General features: G+C 48.5%; 1 protein-coding gene across 1 annotated transcript; it reads left to right on the forward strand.

Moving 5' to 3' along the window:
- Window positions 1-3,088: 3,088 nt before the first annotated feature.
- Window positions 3,089-4,055, forward strand: EAH_00003870 (hypothetical protein, conserved; the record flags this gene model as incomplete). The annotated part of the gene is made up of 3 exons (XM_013393575.1): window positions 3,089-3,187; window positions 3,758-3,816; window positions 3,926-4,055. The coding sequence occupies 3 exons, from the start codon at window positions 3,089-3,091 to the stop codon at window positions 4,053-4,055; spliced, it is 288 nt and encodes a 95-aa protein (XP_013249029.1).
- Between the last annotated feature and the right edge of the window lie 7,613 nt (window positions 4,056-11,668).

Below are 11,668 nucleotides of genomic sequence, written 5' to 3' on the forward strand. Positions count from 1 at the left end.
CGAACAGTGTTGAAATTTTTCAAGGCTATTTACAAGCCTTTAGCTCCACGCTTATGTTTTGTTTGCTCATTTGAGGCGCCAAGAAAGCAGAATGCCACAACAAGCCCCAATGCGTGGCAACCATTCCATGTGGCTGAAAAATCGTATGCCCGCCGTTTTAGCCGTACGGTTCCCCTAATCAAGGCTACCATTAGTGTGTTTAAAAACTGGACTAGACCATGTGCAACTGGCTGTGAGAATGGACCGAACATGGCTCGTGTCTGAGGGGCTTCAAATCGCTACCGCAAGTGGTGCTGTTGCGTGGAATGAAAAATCCATTTATCCACGAAACCTCTTGGGGCTAGCCGAAAGTACATGATTACTGATTTTGGGTAAATATGGGGTGATTCGCACGACGTTGCGCACCCTAGTTTACATCGATTGTTACTTACGTGCTCATGCTATCCTGCCCCGAGGAGCTTGCCTGCGACACAGCGCACGCCTTTTTGGCCTACTTTCAAGTAGAGTACTGTTTGCAGTGTCTACAGGCCAGCAACTTAGAGGACGTTTCTAAAGAAGCAGTCTAAGATTAGTCTACCATAGTGAGTCAAGGGACAGTAGACTACTGTGCTTGTCTCAGACTGTCCCAGTGATGGTCGATACTAGGTACCGAAGGCTCGAACGGGACAATATGAATCAGGACAGCTTCAGAATACCCAAGGCGCGTGACAGTGCCGCCAAGCAGGCGGATGACATGGCCATCTTAGAGAAGAACAAGGCAAGCTTACTGATCTCCATAGAACGGCACACTTCGCGAGAGCGTTTCATGCCCACTTATGGCATTCCTGTGTTTTTGGCTTGAAATGAAGACTGGCACTAGCTTTCTGCCTTCTTCTTCCATGATGTACATGTATTTCGAGGTGGACACCATTCTAGAGAGAGCAAGTAATGGTTGTGTGATGGTTGCCAGCGATGCGTGCCAAACGTTGGTATTTACGCCAATGAGCTGACGATAACGGTCTCGTCCCCTTTGTCTCAGTTAGGCATAGCGGAATCCACAGAAACGCCGCCTTCTAGTGGGCAGAACGAATTAACGCCTACAAACGCCACACGCCCAAAAGAAAGAGATGTTCAGAAGAGGCCCGCAAAACCCACAAGGGGCGAGGCAGCAGGACTCCAGGAGCTGAATTCCTTTACAAAAACAGTAAATCAAACGATGCAAAACTACCATGTGGGTCAGTGCAAAATTTTGGAGTATTGTGAGCCTTGAAGGGAATGCTAAAATTGGAGAGAACTCTAAATATAGGAAAAGCCTACATTTGCAGTTCTCTGAAGATATTGATATTCACCGAAAGCAAGGGTTCTGCAGAACAGCATTGCCAAAGGCATCAAGTTTCTGAATGTCGTGGATTCTCAACACGTACGCTCAATAGGCGGAGCAGTCGCAACCTGTGGTGAAAGTGGACCAACTGTTGTCAAGCCTGCGGAAACGCTTTGACGATGTCCATGCTGAAGTTAAGAAGCGAAGCGAAGAGGTTGCCCGTTTCAAAGTAAGGACGATATTTCAGGCTTTAAGGGAATTCACCAAACAGGCAAGGCTGACTGTCCGGAATGCATTTGCTTGTGCACCGCAAGCCAACTTGTAGGCTTTTTTGTGTCTCGTCCAGCGTTGGCGCTGCTCAGGAAGGCATTCGGCAGGCAGACTCTGCTGAACATCAAGTCACAAACGATAGGGCTCGCATACATCAGGTCAGGTAAACACTAGATTATTAAGATGACCTTGATTATTCTTCCCAGTGCTCTGCCTGCAGGGCAACAGAAAATCCAGTGATTTTTGTACTTCAGCGTGCTGGTGAATTGACGCAATCGCTCTCACTGCTGAATAAAAAGGTTGCAGAAGCTGGCTACACAAAGAAGGTTTATATGCACATACTTCAGAGGACAAAGGTATTCCTCATTAACGAAAGCGTGACTTCAAATATTGGCCCTATGCAAGCATATGCACTTTTCGTACTCGTTGAACTCGTCATACAACAGGCCCACTCCCCCTGCTTTCTGTGTTGCGATTTCCAAGTTTGAGAAGGATGCCGTTCGCCAAAAAAACCTGATGCTGCAGGGCAAACTAAAGTCCTTAGGTCTTGAACTCAAAGAGGAACGTAGTGCTTTAGAGTGCGCCTGTATTTACACCAAATATATGGAAGCCTTTAATTGCTTTCACAATATGGCTAACTACGGCCAAGGCTTATCCCGAAAGCTGGCTTTCAAACAAGCCTTTGCAGAAAACCCATATGCCTATGCCCAGGAAGCAACAGAAGAAGAAAAGCAAAGCTGTTTCTGAGCTCAAGCAACTGGAACAGGTTGGTCCGTCAAAGAGTAGTATGTTGAAGACTGAAAGACCTAGAATGACTGCCGTTTCCCCGCGATACTACAGACAATGACTGCGAGTATCCTTCTTTCATGATAGGAGTTACAAGGAGAAAGAGTCATACGCAATCAGGGTCTCAAAGAAATCGACGAAGCGATTGAGTATAAGAGAGCTGCAATAGAGAAGAGGCAGGTGCTCATACGTATACGGCACCAGAGACTGCAAGCCGCATCCATCATAGTCCAGCAAGTCCTTTAACCAGACTGGCGTGCTCTAACTGCAAAAGCCTTACTAAATGGTCGCGTTCTTGAGTCCTGCGGCTGCTGCTGGAACTGGCATGTGACGAAGTGCATATGCTTGAGACTGTCTTGATGTGCGATGCTTCGCAGGCAGCGGCTCGTTGAGTGGCAGCAGTCAATCGTAAATGACGCTGCTGCTGCAGCTCTTTCCGCTTCTTCTGGAAAATGGAGAAGAATGCTTTGCGTTGAGAAGCTGATCGCAAATTCCCTGCAAAAGACAAGCGTTGAGAATGTGGAAAAATGGCAGTACAAGGAAGACGTCTTTCAGAGAATTCGAGAAGCAACAGTGAGAGTTTGTATTTGAGCGAAACTTAGGAGCATGAGGCATTTTCGCCTTCTGAATGGTTGCTACGCCGGTTTGCCTTGTACCTGCGACAACGACTTTGTTATAGGTCTTTTCAACACTAGAAACCTGCTGAAGAGTGAGTTTAGCTTTTCTCAGGGGATGGCTGACGTTATGGAGATAGTCAACAAATTTTTGAACCGGGACTTGGAGAACCAAAAGCTGAAGCTCTTGGCGGAGGAAGCAGAAAAGAAACTTGAGGTGACAAGCAAGGACGAGAAAAGAAAACGCAAGGGTAGTATTATGATAACGCAAATAAGAACCCTTGCAACTAGTGAAGATGTTTTGCGCTGCATCCGCAGCCTCAGCCACCAGTTTTAGTCCCAGCCTGGCTGTTTAATTGGCAGCATTCGACATGCGTGTCAAAAAGTGCAGAATTCTAGAAGAGAATATCAAGAGGCCGTCCGACGTGCAGTAGAGGAACTCGATCTGACAAACTGTTCTCATATACGGAAGCTCTATGATGTAACACTCAGACATTCAACTGCAAATGAACCTTATGCAGCAGCTAGCAACCACCACAGAGTAAATGCGACAACAGTAGAAGCATACGGCTGGATGCTGAGCTGTGCTGCAACCTGGAGCATAGGAGCCGACTGTGATGCAGCATAAGCAACGAGACGGTTTGCGGTTGAGATACCCTCCATCTTGGCACGGTGTTAAGAGCTGTTGTTAGGGCGAACACATGGATTTGTGGCTTGCTAACGTTTCAAAAAGATACGTATGGAACGTTGTACCATGCTAAGGATGCTGCAGGCTCTTGATGCACAGTCACAGTCCTGGAGCAAAACATTTTACGACCATGCAGCGCGGTGCGTTGAAAAACGTAGGTAGGAGGTGGAAGCCTTGTAGAGCTCGCCACTGAAGACTCCCAAAAATTCCAAAATGTTCCGTATTTTAAGAGGAACCCTAGGGTGCTGTGCTGAGGAATATGCACAGGTACAAACTTCTGAACCGCTCCTTAGGGGACATCGACCAGGCTAGGCGATCCGCAGCTAGCATCAACGCAAGCCTTGTGCAACTTGGCATTGAGGTGTGCTGGGTCCATGAACCATTAGACGCCACGTAATTTTCAAGCGGATTCTGGAAAGCTAGGCTTTAAGTAGAGGTGTGTGACCGTGATACGGATCTCAGGTTCCTTGGGATATTAATGCGCAATCGTCGCTGGAGCACTACTTTCAGAATCTCCATGCACGTAGCATTCCAAAACTGATCAGTCTTCCCGACAAGGTTGCGTATGTAACCAATCATGACAACCTTGATGCTAACGGGGCGCCACCTTGTAGCGAACAAGCAGGAACAACTTTTCCAGCAATAAATCAACAAGCATCGTGCTAAACATGAAGTTGGTGGGATGCTAAAATGGAAGATGCTTCAAAAGCATCTTCCTATAAATGTTTGACGCCACTGCCTCTCTTTGGTGCTTTTTAAGGTGGCATACTATAGCGACAAAGGAAATGGAACGAAATGATATCATCGCATTCCACAAAACGGCATTTGATTTTGTGAGCGCAGCTAGTACGCCTGTAAGATGCTACTTTTCAATCTAATTGTAAAAGAACCCTCAAAATACAAGGTTTTTCAGGTTCCCTCATATTAACTAGAGGCGAAAGTGTAGGGAAGGGTAAGTAAGCGGCATGAATTGTAATGCGTTTTTCGTCTGGGACATAAAGTACGAAACCTTTACAAATTCGCAGTTGAGTCCAGTTGCACTGTTAGATTGGCTTCAAGCACTTGCGTTCATTGCATTCAACAGCTTTTTGTAGTACGGGTGTTTTAACGGATTCCTATGCACGAGGATTATGCGTGAAGCGGCGGCTACAGAGAATGCAAAGCTCTTCCCACCTCGATCTGCCTTTCTTTCTCTAGCGGCAGCATAGTCCTGCATTTACTTAAGTATGGCAAGGTCTAGTCAAGTTGAGGCGCACGCAATGGAATTCCTTATCCAATTTATAGGGTTCTCGCGATGTGCAGTGCTTTCGAACACTCGAATAAATTGCACGACAACAGCAAACTTCCCTCCCTCTCCACCCATCCCGCCGCAAAGACTCCCAGGCAGAACAGTAGAGGCTCCTTGGGGCCAGTTGGGAGAAGAGGCATCCTGCCGGATGTTGCAGCAGCCTATTACGGCGCCCTTCATGGCAACCCCACAAGCATGCACCCCCACATTCCCTTGCGATCCACGCACAAATAGGCGGACACCGTAGTCATTTGTCGAAAGCTCACTGTGCTTCCGGGGTTAGCGCCGCGCTTCCTTGCTGGTAATTAACGCAATGTACAAACAGCAGATACGGCTGCACCGAAACGCAGCGTTGCCGCTCACCCTATGCAGAAATGGCAGCCAGCCCAAGTTGGTTCTTGCCCCAAATTAAGAAAAGTGGAATCGTCCTACCCTGCCGATCCTGGCTAGCAGGAGATAGACGAAGGGGCACCGGTTGCAGACCGAAATCGGTTATTGCAGGAGACAGAGGAAATATGAGGATGTGGACTCATAAATTCCCCTTTATATGCTACGCAACATCAGTATTTCACTTATTGCTGCAGCGCTTAGTGCAACTGCGCCGTTTCTGCCCGCACACACACTCCCCGCCGCTGAGCTAGCGAAAACACGTTGGGAATTCTGAGGAATAACTAGAGCAAAAGCCACTGCAAAATCACTCTGGTTAATGTTTTCCTGACCACTTAGCATAATATATGCCATTGGTGTAGTTTGTCTGCAGTTTTACACGCGAATTTGGTATCCAGTTGGTTCGCCCCCCGTGAATGATTTGGCCTCTTCTTCATAAGGGTAGCTTATGGATGCTTCTTTGACTCCATGAATAATTCAATCAAACCTATATTAGCAGTGTGATGATGCCACCACGTAGGAGGCAGAGCTGTGGTATTTTCAACACGGCGGCCCAGGAAACCATGGGTGGAAGGCGCTTAGCAGCACTAAACGAATTTCGGGGCTGGCGGCTGTCCTGGGCGCCTGTCAGAGTCAGAGAACGTGATCACGTATTAAGAGGCGTGCGTTCTACCTGAAAGCCCAACCTTCTCCATTGTGGCTTATTACATGGCAGAATCTAGCCTGGCAGATTAACAAGTGACAACATACATTACCCAGCGGCTGCAAGCTGTATCTAGACGTTCTCCAATGCTGTGTTAAAGGGATGGCTACTATAGGCCATATATAACATCCGACCTACCTGGGGTGTTTTCACGTAGACGGCTGCGGCCGATGGGTACTACTTAGTTGTAATGCATGCCTGTTTCGGAGAAGGGAGGGAGCCAGGCCGCTTCGATGAGCTTTCCTTGAAGAGTTCTTACAAAAAGGACCAGCTTGCCTTTTGTGCTTTTCATGACCGTTGATTCACTCTCACGACGGCCAGCTGGCCAGGCGTTGGTATTTATGCCGCTTTTTGTTCGGCGTGCCAGCAGTTGAAGCACTGAAACGTTAACAAGCCCAAATTGCTCCTGCGCCCTCCAATCCCTGAACAGGTGTGGAGGAAGCTGCATTTCACTGCGTTTGGCCGAATATTTGTGTTATTGTGATTAATAATGCTAATTGTACCAATTTTATTCCCTGGTTTTGAGCCCAGTTGCAGCAAAGGGAGTTGAAGGGGCGGCTCCGCCAGTCTGGCATGTCTAAGTTCCTCCAGCACTACGGCTGATGGATATCAGGAGTTAACTATCACCACTGAAGAAAATTTGTAAAGCTGATTAACAGCCAGCATAATAGGACCACAGCGAACCACTGAAAGGCCAGCGTATGAACGACCACGCAAAAGCCATCTCGATATGTAGTGCAGCTGTGGCCCTATAGTCAGCAAAATTGTTGTATGGAGTGGCTCTATCACGCAAGAGTGCACTCGCGACAAATTCTGACATTTTTGGGATTACGGCAAGAAACCGTCGGCCTGACGCTTGGTAGCCATCGCCCTCCGTCTGCACCGAAAAGCTTCCAGACACAGTTTGCGGCCGCTCAGGTGGGCTTGAAAATACTACAGGAACATCAGGGAAGGAGCTACCTCAAAAGGCGTCGGCACTCATTTTGAACCAGCGTGATTCCTTTTTCATGGATTGGCACTGTCTGCAAGGCGTGCAGGGGGGTGCCCAATCCAGCGGTTGCGCCGCGTGCCGACTAGGGTTCGTTGTTGCATCGACGGCGAGGCCTGCAGTATGAAGTTTCTCGGCAACTGTGCGTGCCACTACATCACAAATATCTGTTCTGTACAAATAATGAGGGGATCACCGGAATTTTCTCGACCCCTCCCTCAAAATTGCAGTAACATGATTGCTGCATGCATCAAGCAGAGGCGATGTAGATCCTGGATACAGGTGCAGCCATGCGAAGAGGTTACACAGCACGTGACCACGTCAGGTAACGGTGATATCGCCAGAGTGGGTAGGTTTTTAACAGGGAGCCCGAGTGAGCTTCTGAAAATGGCGTGCTCGAAATCATTGCTCTGGAGCTCCTATATAACCTTGTTGGTTCGGGAGCGGCGGCCTCAAGGGTTGGCGTTAAAGACAGAATAATTCTATGTAGCGTGTATGCCTTATTAAAAACTCGTTTTGTTACGGGAAAGCAGGTTTCCCTATCTTGATGTTTCCATGCTCTTTTGCTCTCAGTACTTTTCAGATGTGCTCGGTGCGCTTCGCAGTCCTGCTACTAACTAGGCACGGCATCCAGCAACACTCATTTTTACATCTTTTAGTACTGGGCTCTTAGTTGGGGTGCCTTCTCCCCCGCACCATTTGCGCTATAAGGCTGGGCATAGGCGCCGGCCTATCTTCTGCTTGTGTTGTGTGGAGCGGGGTCCCCGCAGCAAAACGTGTTGCTTGCTCTACTCATTCGCTGAGGTAGATGCAATTCACCAGCCGCCTACACCAATGTTGGGCCTGCTTCATCCACACGCCGCGGGCAACAGCAGCAGCAACAGCACACAGCTGCAACGGCGCAGAGGTCCTCTAACTTGAGTACTACTCTTCGCTGTTTTCTGATTGTCAAGCTGCGTAAGAGTACGTGCATCCATGTTGTTGTGTACGATGGCTACTGGGCACCACGTAAGCATTCAGCAATAGGCTATGGTGCTACTTCTTGCATCAGAAAGGCTCTTTGACATGGCTGAATGTGGTTTTATTTTTGTGGAGTTGCATCTTTCTCTTGTCCGTGAGCATCAGGACAGGCATCTGCTTTTGTTTAGCCGAGCCAGAACCCCGCGCAGCTGTGTCAGGGGCGCCACCCTAGGAAAAGGCAAGCAATTTAGAGACTGCCACAATATGGATACCAGTTCCATTTGGTGGCCACTAAACGATTTGACGCGATGCTCCGAATATGGCACTCTAGCTAAATACTCAGCTTTTGAAGGGGGAAGAACCTTCATAGGGCTTGCTTTGCTTAACGGTATTGGAGCTTATTGCCGGAACTCTTGATGCATTTGGCAAGGGTTGCGCGCGGGAAACTAGACGGCAAAACGGTTATTTGATTTCTCCAAATTGCCCGTTTCTCAAGTTCAAACAAGTTTTGAAAAAGAGTTTCTATACGGGTTTTCAAGCGCCCGAACCGCGTGGAACGTTAGCCTCTGAAAACGCTCCAGGCTCAATGCTTCACTAGCATCTTCCGAAAAAAAAGCTGATAAAGCCAAATCACGCATGGACGTATTTCCACGAAGGAGCCTGCTCCACCCTGCCCCTCTGTAGGTAAACACGGCATCTTTGCATCGCAGCCAACCCCGCAAAGGGGAATAGCTATACTAGGTATCGTCGGGCTTGACCAGGCTGTCATGCGCTTCCTCTCTAAAATGGGAGCGTTTCGCTCCAATCTGGAGGCCGAAACATTTCTGTTCAGGGTGGCCGGAGCCGTTGCATACTCCGATATCTCCTCCTCCTTGTGCTGTTCAAAACAGGTGAAATATTGATGTGTTTCCCCGTCATAGTGCTAATGCTCAATGTGGGGTACTCTATCCAACGGTCCAGTTGCTGCTGGCACAATAGGAGAATTCTAGCGTAATTGGTTGAACGCCACTGTTGTTTCAGGGGCAACGGACTGTGCGTACACCAGCTACGCTATCACGTACTCGGCTTTGCATTGGCCACAACTGGTACTCCTCCGACAGGTCCATCGAGGTAAACACTAATCACATTAAGGTTTGGGAGGTATTGGAAGTTGCGATGCTCTGTACCAGCTCAAGGATGAGCGTGAAGTACCACTTCGCCCAAATACGACCTGTCCAACGCCAACAAAGCAGACTGCACTGGTAATGCTGATACCAGGGGAGCGCTTAAAATTTAGATAGTCCAATGTAGCCTTCAAAAACGCTTGAAAGGCTTACTAGCCTTGCCGCTGTATGAGAAGCTCAAAAGATAGCAGACTGCTAGTTCTTCTGCTCGCTCGTACTCACGCACTCCTCTGGGACCTTTCAAGGTCTTAGGGGGGTGTTGAGGACAACAGTGCAGCTGGCTTCAAAGGGGCTGCCTCAGCCACTAATGGGTTCTTCATGCCGATCGGATAGCCGTCCTATGTCCCGTACGGCGTAAGTACATACCGTGGCAACCAGAGGAGAAAATGTCCTCTTTGTACTTCTGCTTGTTGCGCAGCCTGCATATCCCGCACTGGCAGCTCATGCTTAGTGCAAAGTGGCACCGCCACTGTTGGAAATAACAGAGAACTGATTTCAGACCGTTACGACCCTGGAACGTCATTAGAGTTCCTCATACTTCCAATTGTCAGGATGATTATCCTTAGTTTCGACGGCGTTGTCTCGTTGCCCTTTACTCTACCCCCAACTACATGCACGCTCTGATCACAGGTGCAGACACACCCCACAGCACCCCGGGCCGGCGCAGAAGTCTGGTCAACACAGTACGTGGACGACCCTTCAAAATCACGTTTTATGTATTAGCGCTGAAAAATACAATGACGATGAAACATTTAGGGGTCTGTTATCCCCCACACTTTGTGAATGCGTTCTTGCTTTTCGACTCACGTATAAGCGCGCTTCTCAAACAAGCCCCTGCCGCGTATGCCCAATGATTGGATAAAAAATACACGCAGTGCATTGACTGCAGCACTGATCGACGCATTGTCTTTTTAAAATTACCTTTAGAAGTTGGCCCTCTATTGGAAGGACCAGACCGCCAATCAACATCAACCCACAAGTCTCTGCCCATCCTGGAGCGTGAACACGCGTGCTCCAGATTCCATGCTATTTTCGAAAGAGTCAAGTATATATTTCAAGTAAAACAAATGCCTTTCGGATGCTCGGTGTCTACAGATCCCCGCGAATCATAAGCTTCAATAGACCCCAACATGAAGAGCTTTGGAACTCGTATTCGGGGCTGGTCGTGCATACACGCGGGATGGGTCAACGACAGGAGTCCTCATCTTGCGCAATTCTCTCTTTGTATCAACAAACGCTGAATTATTTTATTGGAAGTTGCATATTTTTCTATGCGTCGGTTCTCACGAAGAGCCAAGTTTGTCTGGGCAAGTCCAACTACAGGTTTAGCAGCTTCGCCACAGCATGCTTTTCCGAATCCGGCCTGACAAGAGTGCCTTTGCTGCTCTGCAGCAGCCACCACACAAGCCAAGGCTTGTATTGAAGCTTCTTTTACTAGCCTGGCTGGAGAATTGCTGGAGTTTGCAACTTCCGCAATAGCCAGAGCACAAACTAGGAGACCTGGTACCGCGGTCCACCGTCACCATTCGCTCATTTCACGCTTGCAAGAGTTTCGCTGTGAAAGCCTGCACAACAATTTCGAAAGCATCTACGAAGGGGACGTTTGTTCGAAAGACGTCTCTAGACACACAAAGCGAATGGCAGTCAATCTATGACGGAAACCCGTGCAAGAATAATCAAGCATCCAGCTCCCTGTCTGTAGTCTAGACAGATTGGCTACCCCCTTAACAGCTTTTTCGAGACTTAGTGCACGGAAATTGTACTTAGCAGTAAAGCTGACTAGCCCCCACAGAGAGATTTCTGGTCCCTTTCTGCCGAACTCAATGCAGACGAGGGTCGCTTCTCCGTACATCAGTGTTGAAAAATGTACACGTTTCGGTCAGCCGTTGGTGGAGTGGCACAAAGCCTAATGTTCACAAACATATCAGTACTTGTTTACTTCATTCTCAGCACAGCTGCATCCCTCCAAGGAGCTAGCCGCGTACAAACAGCATCTCCAGTTGTGTTGACTCGTTAGCGCAGTTATCGCCGACGGCGTATTTGGCACCCTCAGTGTGAGTTCACGTTGTCGAGCTTGCGCTTTAGCAGGCATTCGGCCAGTGGAGAACCTGACTAGTAATGCATTGGCGCTGGGAGTGATCAAGCTTCATAAACACAGCATTTTCTAAATGCGAGGAAGGCCGTACAGCTGACGTACCCTTTACTCCTTTAAAAATGGACAGCAGCCGTTTAGTAGAGAATGCAGCAGATTGCGGCATTCAGTGCATCCACTGGCTGATAGCCCCTTGGAGCGCCAAGTGAGTGACGGCAACGCGGCCGTCAGCAATACGACATGCGTCGAGTGTGATACGACAGGGTTATTCAGTGAACTCCAAGCGTATACAGAATGCAGGCCAGCTATTTCTAGAATTAATGCTTCCTTCGTTCACGTACGGGAGGAATAACAAACTAGGGGGAGAAGACCAGCAGCATTGCCATGAATTCGTGTATTGTGGACGAGCGATCAGCCATCTCCTACTCC

This window comes from Eimeria acervulina, genomic scaffold (genome assembly GCF_000499425.1).
Source record: "Eimeria acervulina Houghton genomic scaffold, Eah_scaff14, whole genome shotgun sequence".
In the NCBI taxonomy this organism is placed as follows: domain Eukaryota; phylum Apicomplexa; class Conoidasida; order Eucoccidiorida; family Eimeriidae; genus Eimeria; species Eimeria acervulina.